Source organism: Lissotriton helveticus, chromosome 9, assembly GCF_964261635.1.
Source record: "Lissotriton helveticus chromosome 9, aLisHel1.1, whole genome shotgun sequence".
In the NCBI taxonomy this organism is placed as follows: domain Eukaryota; kingdom Metazoa; phylum Chordata; class Amphibia; order Caudata; family Salamandridae; genus Lissotriton; species Lissotriton helveticus.
This window is the reverse complement of record NC_136070.1, coordinates 980,342,858-980,362,823: the sequence shown is the minus strand read 5'-3', so window position 1 is coordinate 980,362,823 and position 19,966 is coordinate 980,342,858. Positions and strand designations below refer to the sequence as shown.

At 45.3% G+C, this 19,966-nt stretch overlaps 1 protein-coding gene across 1 annotated transcript in view; it reads right to left on the bottom strand.

Moving 5' to 3' along the window:
• Positions 1-19,966, bottom strand: part of EMC3 (ER membrane protein complex subunit 3) — a 93,045-nt gene that overhangs the window by 14,281 nt on the left and 58,798 nt on the right. The window contains exon 8 of the mRNA XM_078662256.1: positions 14,259-14,341. Coding sequence (XP_078518382.1) covers positions 14,259-14,341 — 83 coding nt within the window. The remainder of the gene's footprint in view (positions 1-14,258; positions 14,342-19,966) is intronic.

Genomic DNA, 19,966 nt, shown 5'->3' with positions numbered 1-19,966 from the left:
GTGTCTATATAGGAGTGCACTTCCTGTAACTCCTTGTCGGATATTCTGGCTGTTTTGTCGACCTCGGAGGTATCCTGTTGGATAATGTGCTGTGGTACCGCCTTACTACGGTACATTCTGGCCTTGCTTTCTTGCTTGGAGTTGTATTTTCGAATTGGCATTTCGGCCGGTCAGATCACGCTTTTGTCCTCTGTTGGAGAGTCAGTGTGGACTCGTGCAGAGGACGTTTGGGCAAGGCGGAGCAGTCGCGGAAGTGCTAGCGTATTATTTGCCCTCCGTTGGAAGAGGCCCTGGATTTCGGCTCATGCGGAGGACGAATTGCGTTTCCTCGCTGGCTTTGGCAGATATTTGTTATTGCTTCAAATTGCAACATGTTGCCCTCCGTTGGCGAGTCGCGATTCTCGCGGCTCATGCGGAGGGCGAAAACTCTACTACCAGGGAGTACCATACCCGGCTGGGTAATCGGCTCCTTCCTTGGCTTATCTTACGTTCTTACATGGAGGAAGGTGTGTGAGGTAACACATTACTCCGTATACCCGATCACAGAACAACATAGATCATTTATATGATTGAACTTGGAACCTGCACTGTTATAGATCTCTTGAGCTGTAATCAAGGTACTGTAACCTTTCATTTCGTTCTGCGGGTGATTCAACCCATTAGAGATTTTGCTTTATGACGACATTTTCTTCAGAGAATTCCTGGGCTATTAAGACGTTCAAAACACAGCACTTCTCTGTTTAGTGATTCACAGTGAGGGTATGTGCAAGCAGTACAATGTTCATAAGAGGTTTTATATGCGGGTATGCAGAAAGTAAGGGTTGTTGTTCTTGTATGTTACTGTGAGGTGAGAAGTAGCGCAGTACTTATCCACCCAGGGGTTGATGGTCACGAAGAGGCTTATCTTCTACATATACAAGCTGTTTCTTTCTTTTACAGGTATAGTGGATATAGAAGGAACAAAAGGTCGTTGGGTTACGTGGGTAAGGAATACCCCTGAGATATTAGAATTGTCTCAAATATTGTGTTTTGTCATTTCAGATCTCCTTCCCCGCTGTTCCCTTCCTTTCCCGCCCTCATTTGATTCTTCCTTAACCCACGGCTATTATAGCATTCGGGGTTTGGATAGATCAAGAGGTGGCACTATTTAAGCATCATACTGATCCTGAGGAATGCGAGGATAACACATGGTCCTATGCTAGACCTGCACCTTTTCAAATTCTTCCTGAGAAAAAAAATGCTCACATTAGCTCAACTCCTATCTGACCTGAACCCTGAAGACAGGATTGTAGCATTGGTCTTGCAGGATGCATATCTCTACATCCCTGTCCAGTCTGCCCACAGGTGTTATCTGCGGTTCACGGTAGGTCAAGACACTTTCAGTTTGCTGTGCTCCCCTTTGGCCTTACCAGGACCCCTCAGGAGTTCACCACTGTGATGGCAGTGGTTGCAGAACATCTGTGGAGGTCAGAGGTTTCAGTCTTCCTCTGCCTCGTCGAATGGCTGTTGAAGTTGGGTTCGTCCAAAGCAGTTGTCTCCAGAATGACGGGTACCTCCTGCACTCACTGGGGGTTCACTATCAGCTTGCCAAAGTCACACAGGACTCCTTTTCAGATGCTCCTTTTCATCAGAGCTGTTCTGGACACAGTGCAGTTTCAGGCCTATGATCCAGAGCGCGGAGTCCAGCATATTTAGGCCATGCTTCCAATGTTTCAGCCTCTATCCTGGATTTCAGGGAGAAATACTCTGAGGCTGTTGGTTCTCATGGCCTCTTGCATCCAGCTAGTGACACATGCCTGATGGCCTAAGTGGGCTCTGACATGGTACCTAAAAATCTAGTCGGCACAGCATCAGGGATATTTCTGCAGCATGGTCCACATTTCAGAGAGAAATGGAAAATACCTGCAGCCGTGGCTGACTAAATGACACTGGGTCAGCAGCAGACCCCTCTCCCTTCCCCATCCAGAGTTGACTATAGAGACAGATGCGTCAATCCTGGGCTGAGGCGGCCACCTGGGAGAGGTGGAGGTCAGAGGACTCTGGTCTCCAGCAGAATCCGGACTCCATATCAACCTTCTGGAGTGGAGGACCATCGGCTTGCTTCCTGAAAGCACTCCTTCCATTCATCAAGGAGAGGCTGGTAAGGGGGTTCACAGACAACACTGCCAGGTGGTATTGCAACAAACAGGGTTGGGTGGGGTCACGGATCCTGTACCCATCCTGGTGGCCACAGCTTGGTCATGGAGAGTACTGTACCCAGAACTCCTGGGCTTGAGCACCCATCTTCCCATCAGGCTGCCCCTCTGGGAGGACCTACATTCGCAACAATAGGACAGGGTTCTGTAACCAGCCCTTCACAATCTCCACCTTCATGCTTGGAAAATGAGATACTACAGCTGAACATCTTCGACCTTCCTCCGAAGGTGGATGATGTCATCTTGGCAGCCGATGTCCCTCGACAAAAACTGTATGTACCTGTCGTCTGGACACATTTGTGGCTTGATGCGGTGGGCAGCAGATAGACCTCCCCTCCAGGCAAAGTTAGCTGATTTAGCTTTTGCTGGTTTTATCCTTAGCCCGGCAAGGCATTGCCCTGGGCACAGTGAAAGGGTACCTTTTGGCTCTTTCTGCTTTAATGCGATTGCCGGGTCAAAAATCTCCAGTTGTAGACCTTTCAGAAGGTGCATTACAACATTTGTTTACTCCCTTTGTTCCATACCTTGTCATGTCACAGTGGGACCTTAACTTGATCCTCACGTTTCTAATATGCACTCCATTTGAGCAGCTTCACAGCTTTCCCTTGTGACTCCTCACTCTCAATGCATTGTTCCTCCTCAACATCAAATCAGCATGGCGTGTGAGTGAGCTTCAAGCTTTTTGTGTAAATCCACAGTATGCCATCTTCTTCTCAGCCAAACTGGTTCTGTGCACCTGGCCATCCTTTTGCCTAAAGTTATGACGGCGTTCAAAGTTGGTCAAAACAACACCTGGGGGTGTTCTATGCTCTGCCTCACCCACTCTAAGGTGAAGGAGAGACTCCACTGCTTCAACCACAAGGGAGCAGTGTGCTTCAACATAGATTGTACCAAAGAACACCTGGTGAATGATCAACTCTTTGTGAGGTTCTCTGAAGCAGAGCAAGGTAAGGCTGGAAAAAAGAAAACCTTTCCAGCTGGATCGGGCTCTGTATTAAGATCTGCTTCACACTGGCTAAAAAGTAGTCTCCGGAAGGACTGTGTGCCTATTCTACCAGGGTGAAAGCTGCTACCACTGCTTTGGCACACAAAGTCCCTGTCCTGGACATCTGCTAGGTGTCTATCTAAGAGTCCCTCCAAATGTTCACAAATAAATTTTGTCCGGAACGTGACGTTCACAGAGAGAGGCATTTTGTGCATTTGGTTCGGGAGGGTTTGAGTCCATCTACAGACCCATCTCCAAACAGGAACTGCATTGGTATTTATTCAAAAGGTGAGGAATCTACGGCTAGAAGTCTCAATTAGAAGAACACGTTACTTACCTTTTTATTTTTTTTGAAGGTTTATATAGCGCAAACTCGACCAGAAGGTATCAGAGTGCTTTACATGAGCACCAGTTGCATTACAGTCAGGGAAATTCATTTTTCAGGCACAGGGAGATTAAGTGATTTGCCAAAATCGCAGGATGCTTGAGCCTTCCGCCAAGACTCGAACCTGGTCCCCCAGCTTCATGGGTGGCCACTCTGGTTGTTACGCCAAATCCTTATGTAATGCTCTTTCTGGTAGACACTCTAGAAGCAGATTCCTCACTGACCCTCCCATCCTCCCCTTTCTGTGCTTGACCTCTATCCATTAATGAGATCCCAACTCTAGGAATCTGCAACCTGGTCACATCAATTTGCTTTTGGGGCTCAGCGTTTGGAGGCGCGGAAAGTCTTGAAAGCTACTGAAGTGAGTGTATGGGAGTGGCTCCTATATGGGCGCTGCACATCATTTCCAGAGCGGAACGGTGCCAGTGCAGAACAGGACAGCTCCACCTACCGGCATGCAGAGGTACTGCTGAAAAGTTTCCAGATCCAGGCTCGCGCTTGGGAAATATTCAGAAGGTTAGGAACCTGCTGCTCGATAGTGTCTGTAGCAGAATGAGAGTTACCTAAGGTAAGAAACATGTTTATTTAAAACATTTTTATTAGTGTTTAAAAAGATACAGTGCACTTCCAAGATATGGCCTCTGCACTCCTAATACACTTCCCCTAAAATTGAGTATACTTTTTACGTAAATCTTAATGTTTAATTAAATCCTCAAAGCACTTTAGCTAACCTTGTAGTAAAGGGAAGCGGGCCTATAAATGATAGTATATTCGTTTTCGGTCAGAATCATACCGCTTCACCGCATCAGTAAGAGATAGCCTATTTGTCCGGTGACACGTCTACCTCTGCTTACATAGGCATAGCGATAATTTGTTCTACGCAGGATATTCTACAGATTCCAGAAGCACATTGTGGATTAAGGGATCTGCAAGATCTCAGTATTCAGTCACCATATGTCACTTGGCAAATTCATAGAAATGCCTAAAAGTTATCACTTGGAGAAAGTAAAGTTTTAAAATTTGATCCGTTTTTACTGTATGGCATTTCTCATTACTTTTTGAAACTTTTTTTCATAGAGCAACCTCAATATCATATTCCAAATGCTCTCTCACCTGACAACCACTCACACTTCCTCTAGAGCTCAAGAGATGCAGTTCAGCTAATATGTCAAAGAAAGTTTTTTGTGGCCTCTGGAATTTAATTTTATGTTTTAATAAGAGTAGCATAAAAATGTGGTACACATCTTACATTTATCTATCAGTGGATACACAAAGTTTTACAGATCCTCCGTTAGGTTTGTAGACTAATACGTAATGTATTTCTATAATGTCCATCAGCCCCATCAACAATTAGAAAAATAGTTGAAGGGGAAAAACTAGCAAACAGAGAAAGAAGAAGGGAGTGGTGAGATTGTGGCAAGAATTAAAAGTTCAGAAAAGTAGATAGTATCCATCAGTAATAATCACTCCTCAGTTAGAATCCTGCAACTGTCATATATGGGAGCAGCAGGTGAGCCTCCTGTCCCTTTGCAAAACCAGAACGTTTTAAATAAGGACTCCACATAGCCAACTTACAGAACAAAAAGTCTTTCAGCTCAGTGACTCCTCTTTCTTAAATTAGTCTAAAACTCTTGACACTACTTCAGTCTGTGTGTAAACAAATGTTCTTTCCTCTTGGGTGTCTCAGAACATTGCCCTTTGCCAAACCGTTGCCTGGATGCCTATATTTATTACTTCATTGCAGGTCTTGTGCAACTCTGTTTTCCCTCTATAGCATATCCAGGCACAAGTCCAGGAGGGTAGCACTTAATGCCCTTCACAGGCAACTCATTTTTTGCGTGGCTGCTAATCGTAGGACATTCTCCCATAACTTTGCAAAAATAGCTGTTCCACTGCCTTGGCTTGCCTTCCTTCCTTTGCTTGGATTTCTTTAACTTATTCAAACCTAAATTTACTGTTGCGAGAACTTCTGTATCAATACAATTTTAAATCTAAATTCTGCAGAAAGTCTTGCCACAGGAATTGGAGATTTGCAGCTCTAGCACCATTTCAGGTGCAACACTATATCACTCCCCGGAGCTCTGGAGCTCAGTACACCAATACTGGGATGTACTTACAGGGCTTCCAATTTCACCATATTAACATCAGCAGCCTGAATCAACATTTCTGGGTTTCACAGTCTCCTGTCTGCTCTTCTTTCAGTTTACGGGGGCACACATAATATTGGTTTTCACTGAAAGAACCAGTACTGTCCCAACACTATTCTGTTATCTTCTTGCCATGTAGGGGTCACTAGGAGCAGCCAGTGGAGGGTTTTTCAACAATTCCAGGTCCCTCTCTGCATGCCGGGGCCTAAACCCATCATGCCCCGATTCTTTCCCACTCTAAGGCATTTGGGCATTATGACAGCTGCAAACATTCCAGCACTTCTCCCAGAGCAAGCTGCACTTACGCATTAGCAAACACTACAAAGTTAATATCAACCCAAAGAATGCACCAGCACTGGTAAGACATGTCTTGTTTTAATATCTGCTTTGGAAAATGAGATTTTCCACCTTTATCCAAGAAATCAAAAGAGATTTCCCTCTCCTATCTTTGTCCCCTTGCTCAGTTTAAGTTTGCCTGTTCAGAGTTCACAGCACCCATACTCTTTCAAATCCGCTTCCTCAGTAAATCCTCATTTTACTCCCCTTTAATACTGGGGCATTTTCCCTGCAGTCACCCACTCAGCCGCTGATCACACAGGTTTCTACCACCATTTTGCAGCAGCTCCATTTCAGATGTTGGTAGATGGCCACCATTTGGGTGTGCCTCATAGCTGCCTGACTCAAATGTAAGAGGTCCTCACAACATATGTGTTAGAATTGGGGGTCTCTAGTTGGCACAGGTAGGTACTTGTGACAAATATGGACCATCTCCTCTAGTCAGAGTAAGGGGGATTACACTCCTAAAATAACCCCTGCTCACCCCCTTGGTAGCTTGGCACAAGCAGCAAGGCTTTATCTCAGAGGAGTTGTAAGTTAAGCATTTGTGACCACATACAGTAACCCAGTGACAACACTACAAGTGGACACCACACAAGGTTTTATATCAAAAATAGGTATATTTTATATAGAGTTACCACAAGACCAATAAACGACAAAAATAATCCACAGTACTATTAGCTTTCAAGAGTTCTTGTTAAAAAGGCTTAAATCAAGGTTCTGTGCGAGTTGGTAGCCCGGACGGGCTACAGCGTTGTTGAAAATAACGGAGTCTAGCAAATCCAGCGGACCGCGTCGGTACGGGCCCACTCAAATGTCGACAGACTCAGTCACAGTACCTTTTACTTGGGGCGGCCGGCACGGATGTGCGAGCCGGTACCGGTGATCGTCGCGGTGCAGAAAGGAAGCGTTGCAGGACGCGGTGTCCCTCGATGGGGTGCAGGCAGCGGCCCGTTGACGGAGTCGGTGGATCCACGGCTGCGTTGCAGGGCGAGGCGGTGCTTCAATGCAGTGCTTGCAGCTTGCGGTGCAGCGAACAAGCCGGGGTTCGGGAGCTGGCGTTGATCCGTCCGGACAGCGGTGTGAGTCGGCCGGTGCGTCGCGAAGCGTGTGAAGCGGTGCCCAACTCCGGTGCGGTCACAGGACTCGAAGTCAGCAGCAGTGACCACATCGATCAGACCAGTTCGACTCGGTGTAGCGAGGCATTGCACGTCGCGGTATCTACCAGTCGCGGTGCAGGCTACGGCTCGGTGACGGCGTCGGTGAGCGCAGAGCTTGGGTTATTCGAGGCAGACGTTGCTTGATGCGATCCCTACAGAACACTGGGCCGGTCATGAGAGTCGGTCACAGCTCCCTGCCAGTGTAGCCACTTGTTTCCAGCAGCAATTCACAAAGGCTGGTGAAGTCCACTGTTCCTGGGACTTCGGTCAGGGGGCAAGCTCTCTTCCAAGCCCTTGGAGATCTTTGCACAAGTTTGAAAGAAAAGTCCACAAAGTTTTTTCTCCTCTCTTTGGCAGTCAGGCAACCACTGCAGGCCAATCCCCCAAGCAGCACTTCAGCTTGGGAATAGTCTCTCCTCAGTTTCTTCAGGTTCCTTCTCCTCAGCGGAGATTTCGTCTTGTAAGTCCAGAAGTGATCTAATTTCATGGGATCAGGGTCCCAATACTTATACCCCAAAATCTTTTGTTCTCGTAGGGGAGAGGGGCCTGTGCCCAGTTCAAGCCAGTTATGCAGCACTCTGTTTACCAGGCTTCTCCTTTCCTTTCACAACGCAGGGCAGGCACCCACAGGAGGTGGAGCCAGCATTGTGGAAGGCAAGTACAGTCCTGGAGCACGTTGTTGACAGTCTTCCTTCTCTTCTTTCAGTGTGCAGGGCAGAGACATCAGACGCACCACAGGAGGTGAAGGCAGCATTGTAGAGGGAAGGCCCAGCCCTATTCAGGTCCCAGGTGCAACTCCTCCCTCACATCTAGATGCAGATCTTCATATTCACCACCGGGCTGCCCCAGCCTGTCTCTTGGAATCCCCCAGCCCTGTCACTCACAAAACCAGACAAAGGAATACACAACCTCGTAGAGGCAGGCTCAATTGGTTAGGCAAGCAAATACCTACTTTCTAAAAGTGGTATTTGTAAACACAGACTATTAAAATAAACTTCACTAAAAGATGTATTTATTATTCTGAGTCCAGGCATACTAAACTCGAATTTCTATCATGTTCTCGGAGTCTGCTAGGATTATAAACATGTAACAATCCAGCAGCCCATTCTGGACTACGGAGAACAGGTAGCCTTGCAATAGTGAAAAACGAAAATGGCTGTAATTCACTATTAGGACATGCCACACACATCAGGGCTTGTCCTACCTTATACTTACAATGCACCCTGCCCTTGGGCCTACCATAGGGGTGACTAATATGAAGAAAAGGGAAGGTTTAGGGACTGGCAAGTGGGTGCACTTGCCCAGTTAGCATGACAGTACCAGACTGCACGCAGGCTCTGCAATGGTAGACCTTAGACACATTTTACAAGGCCGCTTCTGTGGGTGGCACAAACAGTGCTGCAAGCCCACTAGCAGCATTTGGATTTACACTCCTTGGGCACACTCAGTGCTCTGTACTAGGGTCTGACAAGTAAACCAAATATCCAATCAGGGAACCACTAATCAATACATCAATTTACAGTAGGAAGCACTCGCACTGTGGCACTGGACAGCAGTGACACAGTGCCCAAAGCATCTAACACCAGCAAAAACACAGGAGGCAACAGCAAAAATGGAAGGGAGACCCACACCAATAGTGCCAGGTCTAACAATATGGAATCAGAAGCAGTGGCGGACAAGTGTAGGCAAATATTCCGAACCATAGTGAGTTGCCACTAAAACTGTGCATTCCTCAAGGTGAAGTTTGGGCATTTTGTATTCTTTGCAGTGGTGAAGTTATCAAACTGTGGGAGTGCCCCAGTTCTGAAAGAACTTGTTAAGTTCTTAGGGATTCATTTCCCTACTTGTGAATTTGTTGGTGCTTCCTGTTGAACAGGTTTGAAAAGTCATTGTCTAACCCCAGCAGAGGCACCACTGGGAGCTGGACGAGATTGCAAATGGTCCAATGTAAAATCGTTTGTGAAATTGATGAGTGCTGAGGAGAGTGCACCATCCCTTGCTTTTTGAAGTAATGTATTGCAATAATGAGGTATTGTCTTCACTTGGACTGTTTTTCCTCAGATTTGCATACAGACCTCTCGGACAGCTAACTGAATCCTTGTTAGCTCCAGCAAGCTGATATGGCACCCTTAATTTTCCTACATCGAGATACCCTGAACAACTATACACCTCAACCCAATAGTAAGATGCCCTTTTTAATGGTCACCTGTGGCTGAGAGTCCAGGAAGAGACAGGCTTGTAACAGGTTGTCTGTGCGCCACCATTTGAGGGTGCGAAGAGCTGCAATCTACACCAACACAAGATCTTTCCATTTATCCTCCACTTGTGACCACGGCCTCAATAAGTACTGCTGCAAAGTTCTCATGGGAAGTTACGCATGAGTTACAACTGCCATGCATGATTCGCAACAACTTCATTACTGTCCTCACAGACAATGGACATGATCTGTAAAGGCACACAATGCTGATTTTTGGCATTCACTGTGAACTCTTGTTTGATCTCTTTTTTGAAGGAATACAGGTTTAATGGCACCTTTGGTGAGAAGAGCCTGGTTAGAAGAGCTCGTACTTCCTCTTGCAAGAGTTGGCGATGGCTTTGACTCACTGCATTCTGCCGAGGTGTTATGTTTGGTGGTGGGGAGCGGAACACTGCAAGCAGAATCCCTACTTGATGATGGAAAAGACCCACACGTGTGAGGATATTTCCTCCTATCTGGGAACAGAAGCATGAGCCTTCCCCTAACTGGTGTTGCGCAATCACCAAAAAAGGCGAGCAAAAGACTGCTTGGAGGTAGAGAGCCACTTCTGCTTTGCCTCATCCGTTGCCCCAGTAGCCACTTGGACCATAGGCCTCCCTGGTGAAGTGTCTCTACTGGAAGGACTACTGGTGATGGAACCCGCCACACTGAGTGGTGGATGCAACTTTAGCTCCAGCTCTGGATTGTTGTTTCTGGAACCCAGTCTTGGGTGATGGGTCTGGAGGGTTCCCGTTGCTTTAGCAATGTTTGTGCCCTTTTTCGTTTTCTCAAGCATGGTATTCACTGGAGGATTGAATAATTGTTCCCTGTAAAATACCATGTTAATAAGGTGCTATTGAATCTGAGGATGGAAGCCGGAGACCCTAAGCCATGCCTAGCTGCAGAGGATGATACTACTGCTGACTTCTCTGGAGGCTGTGTCAGCAGCATCCACGGTGCACCTGATGTTTGAATAATATATCATCTTGCCTTCCTGCACTTTCTCCAACCCATTGTTCCAGTATGCCTCTGGGAGATGTTTGACCAGATGCTCAATCTCCTCCCAATGGTAACGGTCTTATCTGTGGAGAAGCCCAACAGTTAGCGCTCATCTATTGTGTGGATGTTCTCACAGCGACATACTAGCCGCATCAATTTTGCTTTCTTTATGAGGAGTTGGTGCATCCCTAGACACCTGGGCAGCAGCTCATATCCTAGCCATGTGGGCAGCCAGAAGATTCAGTGGGATGTGTCCACTGATGTACAGCAGGTCATCAGGGGCTGCGGTGTATTTTTTAATCCTTCCTTGGCGTAACTACACACAGCTTCAATAATCCCTTAAAAGTTTTCTGTGGTACAGCTGGTCATAAATTTCAGTACTGGCAAGTACTGCACTTCCCTCTCCATCTTCGACAACGTTTTTACTAGAAAATCATCCTCCTCTTGCACAGCATGGAGCTGAACATTGTGGTGCTTCACTGCCCATGGAGTAGCATGTAGAATGCAGTGGTGCTGTCTGGAGGCCAGCCCTTTGTACAGTAAGGTTTTAGGCTCACTTAAGTGTCCTTGGTAGCCTTCACAAGTCATCTCCATCACCCTGTGGCTTGGCCTCCAATTAAGTGTCCTGGGTGTCATACTGACTATGTTGGTGAGAGTAGGAGTGCAACAAGTGTATAGACCCCTGATGAGGTGATGATCCATGTGGTGACTGTGGTGGGGTAGTATGTGGGCGGGTGGAGGCGTGGGGGGATGTGTGAAGGATACAATGGCACAGGGGAGGTAGCCTGCTTCCTCTTCTTTATAGGTCTGGGGAGCTTCCCAGCTCCCCTGACACCCCCTTAAAGGTTAATTTTCTCTGCTGCTTGGGAGTGTCTGTCATGTTTCTGGATCATCAGCGGGTAGAGGGCATGCAAAGAGTTTCCCTGGGGATGTATAAATATAGATCATTCGCAGCCTAGCATCAGGGATCTCGGGTAACACAATGGTAGAGATGACTAAGTTGATTCCGATCTCGTTGTCAATACCTTCATCGTTGCCATCTTCATGGGTGCTTTTGAAGCCAGTTTAGGCATCAGCTTTGGTTCTGAAAGGGGCTGGTCTTTTCCTCATGGCTGAGTGTGTAGTTCACGAGGCTTCTTTAGAGTTGAAAGTGGTTCTTGGTGCTGACCAGGCTCTGAACTGTAGGTAAGACCTGAAGGTTGGTGCCTCTTCTTGCCAATCTCAGAAGTGGATAACCAACTTCCGTGGACTCTTAGTGAGATGACTTTCAAGGTCGAAATTTTGAGGGTTCATCATCTGGTATTGGTGGAGGAATTAGGCCCCTGGGTGTGGTTTTTGCCCTGGGACCTTGCTTGGCTCTGGGGTCACTGGCTCCTACTCGGCTTCAGAGCCCTTGGATGACACAGTCTCCTTCTTGGCCAGGCAGAATGCTGGAAGGCTACTCATCTTCCTCCACACTTAAGGTCCTCTGGACTGAGATATCCAGCACATCAGGGGTGTTGTCAGGCTAAGTTGTGTACTGTGCCAAGCGACATTCTCTTCAGTACTTGATGGTTTTCTTGTTCGTGAAGTGTTTGCACATAGTCCGATTCCTCGTGGTCTCAAGAGAGGCAGAAGTTAGACACTCCGTTATGGTCCTCTTCAGTACTTGATGGTTTTCTTGTTCGTGAAGTGTTTGCACATAGTCCGATTCCTCGTGGTCTCAAGAGAGGCAGAAGTTAGACACTCCGTTATGGTCCGACCACATGGAAACCTCCTGTTACTTCTTGGGGAAAACTGGAATGGTGTATTCTACGTACCCTCTCCACAACACAGTCATACTAATATGACCCAAGTACACCTGTCAAAAAACCATTGTGGTGCGGCTGACCTTGGAGCAGCAATCTCCTCAATTATTTTTTAGGAAACGGATGTAGTTTCCTTGGCATCCGGTCCAAAGCAAGTGATGATATGCTTGATGATCCCAAAGCTGGCGTTGAAACAAATGAATGCAACGGCGGGAAAAAAATAACAATTAGAGGTGGAGCCTTAGTCCTGGTGCATTCTGGGCTAAGGGAAGAATCAGAAAACATCTTGTGACCAAAGTCTTTGTCAAACAAAAACTTACAAATATCACTAACACTAGATGGCAAGAGTATAAAGCGCATGTGTATCCATAACGACACATGCCGCAAACCTTTTGGTTTCAAAGACACTGAACTTTCAGTGGGGCAAAAACGGCAAGGTACTAAAGGGAGGAGGGTCAAAGAAAAGTTGAAGAAACTAAGGGTAGAGACAGGCAGACCAAGAACAATCTTTCTGAAGTCCCCTCAAGGGCTTCTGCTTCATTGAGGACTTATAGTGAAATATGAAGGGTATATAGCAAAGGAAATCTCAATATATACGATGATGTGGCATCAGTGTCTCCTACGCTATAACTGTCTGTCTCAAACAATTTAACGCTTGCACTGCTCCGACTACAAAAATAATGCACTAAACTGTCCAGCAGAGCTGAGGAGTGTGTCTACAGGGAGGAAAGGCAAACCCAAATGAAAAGAATAGATAAAAATAAACAAATAAATGGCGGCCCACAGAAGCCTTTCCTTACATCTGGGTTGCGGTCCACCTATCACTGGAAAGAGAGAGTCACTCTTCCACAGAAACAAAGAGAAATGGGGGGTGGGGCAGTGAGAATGAGAGTTTCTGAGATATTACTACAGAACAAACAGTGGCGTAAAGAGTGCATCCATATATGCCCCACGGTAGCTGAAAAAACCCCTGAAAGTTGTGAGGTAAAGTCATAAGAGCCCACACATGCCTTACCCCTTCACTTTTTGTGTGGTGTGACTTTAGGTTCTGATGCCTTTCACAATCACCAGAACTTCAAATGAGTACCAATCCTCATTATTTGTCAAGTTTAGACAGAAATCCATAACTCGGTTGATTTTGTTGCAAATTTTATATAAAATAGATCATGGAGTTTATCTGGTGGGACATGTTTTGGCTTTAAAATGGCCTTGTAATCCCCCTTTTTCAGACAACCCTTAAAATTCAAATAATTGAAAAGAAGTACAATTCAAATATGGAAAATTAAGTGTCAACGGTCCTATAGTGACCAAAGAAAATGTAAAGGATAAAGGACAGCCATTGTGTTTGCACTTTTTCATACTTGATAAACAAGGAGAAGGATCAGGGGCTTTAGTGCACAACACCAGATTAAGTTTTCAAGAGTACCAGATGGGATTTTCTTAGCAAGTGAATCTGTAGACCATTTATGCAGGAACAAAAGTAGGGTGGTACCATCTGAGGTCACTCTTTTTAACCTAAAACACTCTTCCCTCAGGAAGACAATGTTCATGGAAGATGACTGACAGCTGGAATCCTCCATGTATACACAGATCGGGTACAGCTTATCCAAAGGCAATATGTACTTCCCTAATCAAGATCTCACGAGATACCACTTGGTTGAGATTTCAATTCCCTTCGCATCCATGTATTTGGTGATACATTGTATGTATTTTGTAACTGAACAACAAATCCAAAATAGCACCGGCAATATGACAGAAGTTACCAGTTACTGAATTCTAGGGAACAGGGGGCGATTTGAACCATTAAATTAATCAAAGTGAAAGGTTTTTTGAGACTATGCCAAATTACCAAGTCCCTGAACCACCAAATACCTTGTCGAAAAATGCATTCAGGATGTGAGCTGTGAGCGCTATTTGCTATTACTTTGGTGCAGAATGAACAAGCACAAAGGCACTGGCAGTACGCATGTTGGTCTTTATGTTGTATTTTAAAGGTTTAGAAATAGGCAAATATGATTTGCTTCATACCTTAAAAGCTTTGTTGGTGTCGGCAGGCATGGCCATTGCTGCCCCAGTCATTTGTTCCTGCATTACTCTAGATTGGTCAGCAGCTGAAGAACAGAAAATATTTTAGATTACTATACATGCATGCAAAGAATTATAACAATAAGACATTATGGTGAAGCATGAATAATGCAAACATTGAACCAAGGACCAGACTGCTCTACACCATAGATATTATGTTCACATTGTCTCAGGGCAACATGAAACCATGTGGTAGCATAGCTGCTTGCAACTCTGAATCGCGTGAGGTGGGGGGAGGCAAATGTTACTGTTATTGGAAAATAGCTGTTGTCTATAGGAGCATGAATAAAATATTGGTTCATATACTGTGCAATGACTTTAAAGAAACACTGCTAACCCAAAGTGGAAGAGTTAAAAAAAATACACCAGAACGTTCTGATATCCTACTTGTCTTGAATATCAACACAGTAACGCTTAATAAAATTGGGTACGAATAGCCAAGTGGTCGCAAAACAGACATATATTACCAACAGTATCACAGCAGTCTATCGAATGGAATGAGCTGTGTGACTTCCAGCCGGACTGGTAAATTAGTTTAATGATTTTACAACTTATCGCCATCTTGCAGTTCCAAGTTAGTGGTTGCCTTAGACTTGTGCTGTGAAGCATAAACCAACAGAAGCTGGTCTGTCCTCATAAAGAACTTTCTGCAATTTACATTTTGGTTAGCATCTATTAGGTCATTTTATACTAAGGCAGTAGTATTGAAATTGTAGCACCAACCTTTAATTCACGCCTTTTGGGTTACAGACCCCACAAAGGTGAGACCTTACTGAAGTTTGTTCCAATAATAAGTGAAATAGTAAATAGTAGGAGCAAGGGAGGTCAGGCTGTAATGAAACATGCACACAGATGTACAATGAAAGTACATGGATATAAAAGTTATTATTATTTTGTATGTCAATTTGGTATTTAGAACAGCATGTGATTACCTAAAAGGTGCCCTGGCACTAAAAAGAGCTAATTAAAAATACTGCAACTAAGGGGAAATAAAGTCTATTGCTTGAGAGTGAAAAGTTACACAATTCACTGAAACTCTTAGCTCCCAAAGAACTGTTTACAGCATTGATATGCTATAGAAAGAGTACTGCTTGTTGGATGTTCTACAGGGCCTTTGTCTTCCACAACACCACAAACAAACATTCCATCTTCAACTTGAACACTTTATACCCAAGACTTTCAAAACAAAGAAACTTGAAACTTTTTTGGAGTCCGCACAGCCAGACTCAATAAGATGCTGAAGAGAGCGAAGATATTTGTACTCAGCGTATGCTAGTACTCCGAAGACATAGGTAGCAAGGAAAATATGGAAGCTATCCAGAGTTTTTCACTCGTATCCACCCGCCCTCACTCCTAGCCTGCAACAGGTGCAGAGAAATCAGCAGGTCAAAGAAAAACAAATTGTTTTGTAGCTTTGAGTATCTCAATCATTTGCAGTGTATCTTCTAAATGTACTTGCTGTGCATTATTCAGCCATACATTGGCTCTGTCTAGAAACATTCCTTTACAAACGTTTTCTAGTTAGGCATCGATGTACAGGAAGTGTGTAATACCTGCTATGATGTCGATTGTAGTAGGCTCACAAATCCTTCTAATTTAACTACCCATTTAGATTTTTTTTCAGACAGTTTCTCTCCTTTTGTAGGGAGGCAGGAATGTCACACGTGAATCTAGAACAGATTCAAGCTGCCAAACAATTCTTACAGGAAAGTAATTGGTTTCTTTTGCAGCATACATCTCTTCTAGTTTCACATGTCGTGCATAGTTTTGTGGCACGAGTTCCCTTGTTTAGAGGGGGTCTAAAATTGGAGCACTACTAAAAAAAATTCTTCGCATCAACTGTTCTGCTTCTGTCACTTTCCTTGTTTTTATATCTACACAGTTGTTTAGAGAGCACATTTTCAGATGACATGTCGCTGCCACACCGGCTTAGCAACCGTGCATTCACCTTTTCTAAAGTTGTTAACAGGCCCAAGTGGTGCATTCCCCAATGCAGGAATAGAATGTCAGTGATCCCTATAAATGCCCATTCTCAGGAGTTGATCCTCTGCTACCCATTTGCTTTAATTGCCACTGTGGTGATGTGCCCGTTTACCTGCGTGAACATTTCCTACCCCGGAACATGATTAGCAACAAGATAATTCTTGAATTGCCCACTTCTAAATCTTTTGGGCTAGTTTTGATAGTGGGTTGAGATTGTGCATTCCCCCGTCCCGCCAATTGCTTAATCAGGTACAATTCTGAAGTTGTGCTGACTCAAGAGTTGCACACTTGTGTTGAGAATTTGATTTTGGATAGCCTTTACCGGTAGAAAACCTGTCCTGCATTCCAGATAGTTTAATAGTTTACGTATTTTACCGCTTCTTGTAAGGGCTAACGATGCCATAGCTTGCATTCTTCCATGTATGCAACCCATCATACATATGCTGCATCTATTGTTAGGATGGCTTGTGCAACAGAGGTCTTGAAAGATCTGCCCTTTTACATACTATCTGTTTCTATCATTTTAGCTCCCTGCTGACTTTGTTTGATACAACCACTATCTTCTCAAAGTCCCCTAGAACTCGGATGCAACTGATAATTAACCATTCCTATTCTGGTCTCATCTGCATTCTTAAAGTAAGGATCCAATGAATACATGAAGCCATTGCCTCCAACAACTTCACAAAAGTCCTGACTTAAACGTCTGGTTAAGGAGAATGTGTTACTGCAATGCTTGCACTCTCTTCACTGGTGGGTAGGCAAATGCCTTCATGGAGCCCAATTATGACCCAAAGAGTACCTTTCTTTTCTAGTAAGGAGGAGGATATCTCCCAATTGACTGTGATGTCCAACTGATACAGCAGGTCTACCCTCACTATCTGTATGTTCAATTGGCATTGTTTGAGTGTTTGCCTTTATCAAGTGAGATGCTACAACTGCCAGTGTTATGGCGCCAACTTTATACCAACCTGTAATACAGAGGTTCCCAAACTTTTTTGACCTGCGGCTCCCTTGACCTAATTGCCAATTGGCCGCGACTCCCCATCATATCACTTTTTTTTTTACAGGTGCGGGGATATACTACCTTGGGAGTACTTCTAATTTTCTCCCTGACATTAATTATTTTTCCTATGTAGGAACACTTTTGTTGTGAAAATGACATGAGTATTTAATTGAAATATATCGAAATCTTTTTTAATACTCACCAAAAAACACTTTTTCACTTCTTTGACTGTTTTGAAAGTAAAGTGGGACACATATTTAGAAATGATTCAAATGGGCAAAGAAAGGTAAAGGGGTGGGTGTGTTTGCATGTATGTGTGAGTGTCTGTGTGTATGTGCGCGCACCCGTATGCACGTACTTGTGTGTCAGAGTGCGTGTGCATGAACATTTGATGTAATTTCTTTTTCATTTGTCTTCTGGGTATGACATAACCTCAGTGTCAGTGCAGACAATTCTCAAATTCTGATGGCGAGCAGCGGGGCCGAGCCTGTGCAGTGAGGCCAGCATGGCAAAAGAAAGGCAAGCCAAGTGCTGAACACTGCATTTTAATTGGCATGCCATTAATGAGTGGCAGTGATTGGGGCCGGCAGCTTGGCTCTGACTGATGACAGCTCTAAGAAGAAGTTTAGGCCCTAACCCTCTTCTTAGAACTGTCACCTGTCGGAACCGAGCAGCCGGCCCTTATCACTACCCCGCTTCCTCAATGACAAGTAAATTAAAAGGTGGGCTGCAACACTTTTTTTTATAAATCTCTTTATTGAGCAAAATAAGCAATCCACTTGTGTACAATGAATAATGAAGTAAGCCTCCAACAGGCCCCATTTGGAGCATATTACAGTAAAACAACAATCGTATAAAGGGATCATACAAAGGGATCATGGCAAGTGAGCATAACACATTGCAATTTTCCATTTTTTCTTTCAATGAAATCGTAATCATGACAAGCAAGAAGTCATAACTGTGAGTACGTGAGAACAGAGGAACAGACTAATCTGCACATTAATTATGTTAAGGTGAGGACATTCAGCAAGTGGTTGCAATCATTAGGGCAGTCAGCAGCAGTACAGGCCGCAGCAGGCAACCCCCATGGAGGAAGTCGCCATCAGTCGCGCAATGGCCATTAATCAAATCCGTACATACAGCACACAGGTTAGTCCCACTCAGCACCACCATCTCCTGCCGAGAATGCGGCCAAATTGTGGATCCCCAAGTAGCAGTGAGACGGATGGGTACAGTGCCCTCCCACCGAGCATCCTAGCCCACACCCTCCGGTACAATGGAGGCAATCGAACGGGCCTGCGCCTCCTGGGTAAGTTTCGCAACATATGAGCGGTATGGTCCCCAGATGTCCAATGGTCGGGATGCAGAGGGAAGTTGTTCAGAGTATTCCACACTGTTAATGTTGCAATAGGCCAGGCTACGGAGCCCAGCATGTACAGTGGGGGGTCGTCTAGCACACCAGAGCAACGCTATCTCCCTTTTTGCCAACAAAAAGCAAATGGCTGGCAATTTACGGAGTGGGCGACAAAAATTGACCACATAGCCAAGCAGAGCTATTTCTGGAGTAGGCACCAATGTTAGGCCCAAAATTTCGCCCAGAACCTTATGCACCTGGAGCCAATAGTCCTGTAAAAGTGGGCACGTCCAGGACAGATGGGCAAAATCGGCCTGCGGGGCATTGCATTTGGGACAGGAGTGCGGCCTGTTGGCATCTATTTTATGAGCAAGTGCCGGAGTGTGATAAACCCGCCTCAAAAACGTAAAGTGTATGAGTTTATGTCTGCTATTAATGGACACTTCCCTAGTGGCAGCGCAACACGCCGCCCATTGATCGTCAGTAATCTGGGTGCCGAGGTCGCCCTCCCACGCGGTCCGCACGGCAGCATCGGAGGAAGGAAGCGAGGCCAAGCAGAGTCTGTAAAACTTCGAGACCACATGTGATCCCGTCTGAGTCTGGATTATGTATGTGAGCATGCCAGCGTCCGCGGGAGGAAGCGGGAATGTGCGAAACTCAGCACGTGGCATGGATCTAATCCTAGTCAGAGTGAAAGAGTCCATGAAAGTCCGGTCTTGAAACCTCTGGTCCTCCGTAATGGAGAAAACATGGCCATCTGGGAAAAGATCCCCAACCGTGGCCAATTGGAATTTGGATAGGGTACGACGCACCACCGGTTCACCAGTGATGGGGAGCCAGTGAGGATTAGGCAACGGAAGAGCAGGGGAATACAGCTTATCAATGTGCAGCAGCCGTCTCAACTTCTCCCAGGCCCAGCACGTGGTGGAGACAGTTTGTATATCTTGAGGATCTCGGGGAAGCCCTCGGGGAAGAAGGGAATTAAGGGCCACAGGCAGTGCCAGATCGGCTTCTGGCCTCAGATGAAGAATTCTGGCGTCAGGGTGAAACCAAGAATGGGCATACGAGCATTGCCAACTAAATAATAAAGGAAAAAATCAGGCACTCCGAAGCCACCGCGCTCATAAGGGAGCGTCAGCGTACGCCAAGCTACTCGTTTTTTTTTTTACGCCCCATACCAAACGCAGCAAGACGGATCGAAGTTGAGAAAAAAAAACCCTGTGAGTGGGATAGAGATATTGTTAAATAAATATAAAAACCGAGGGAGTACAATCATTTTAATAATAGCAATCCGGCCTGCCATTGACAAGG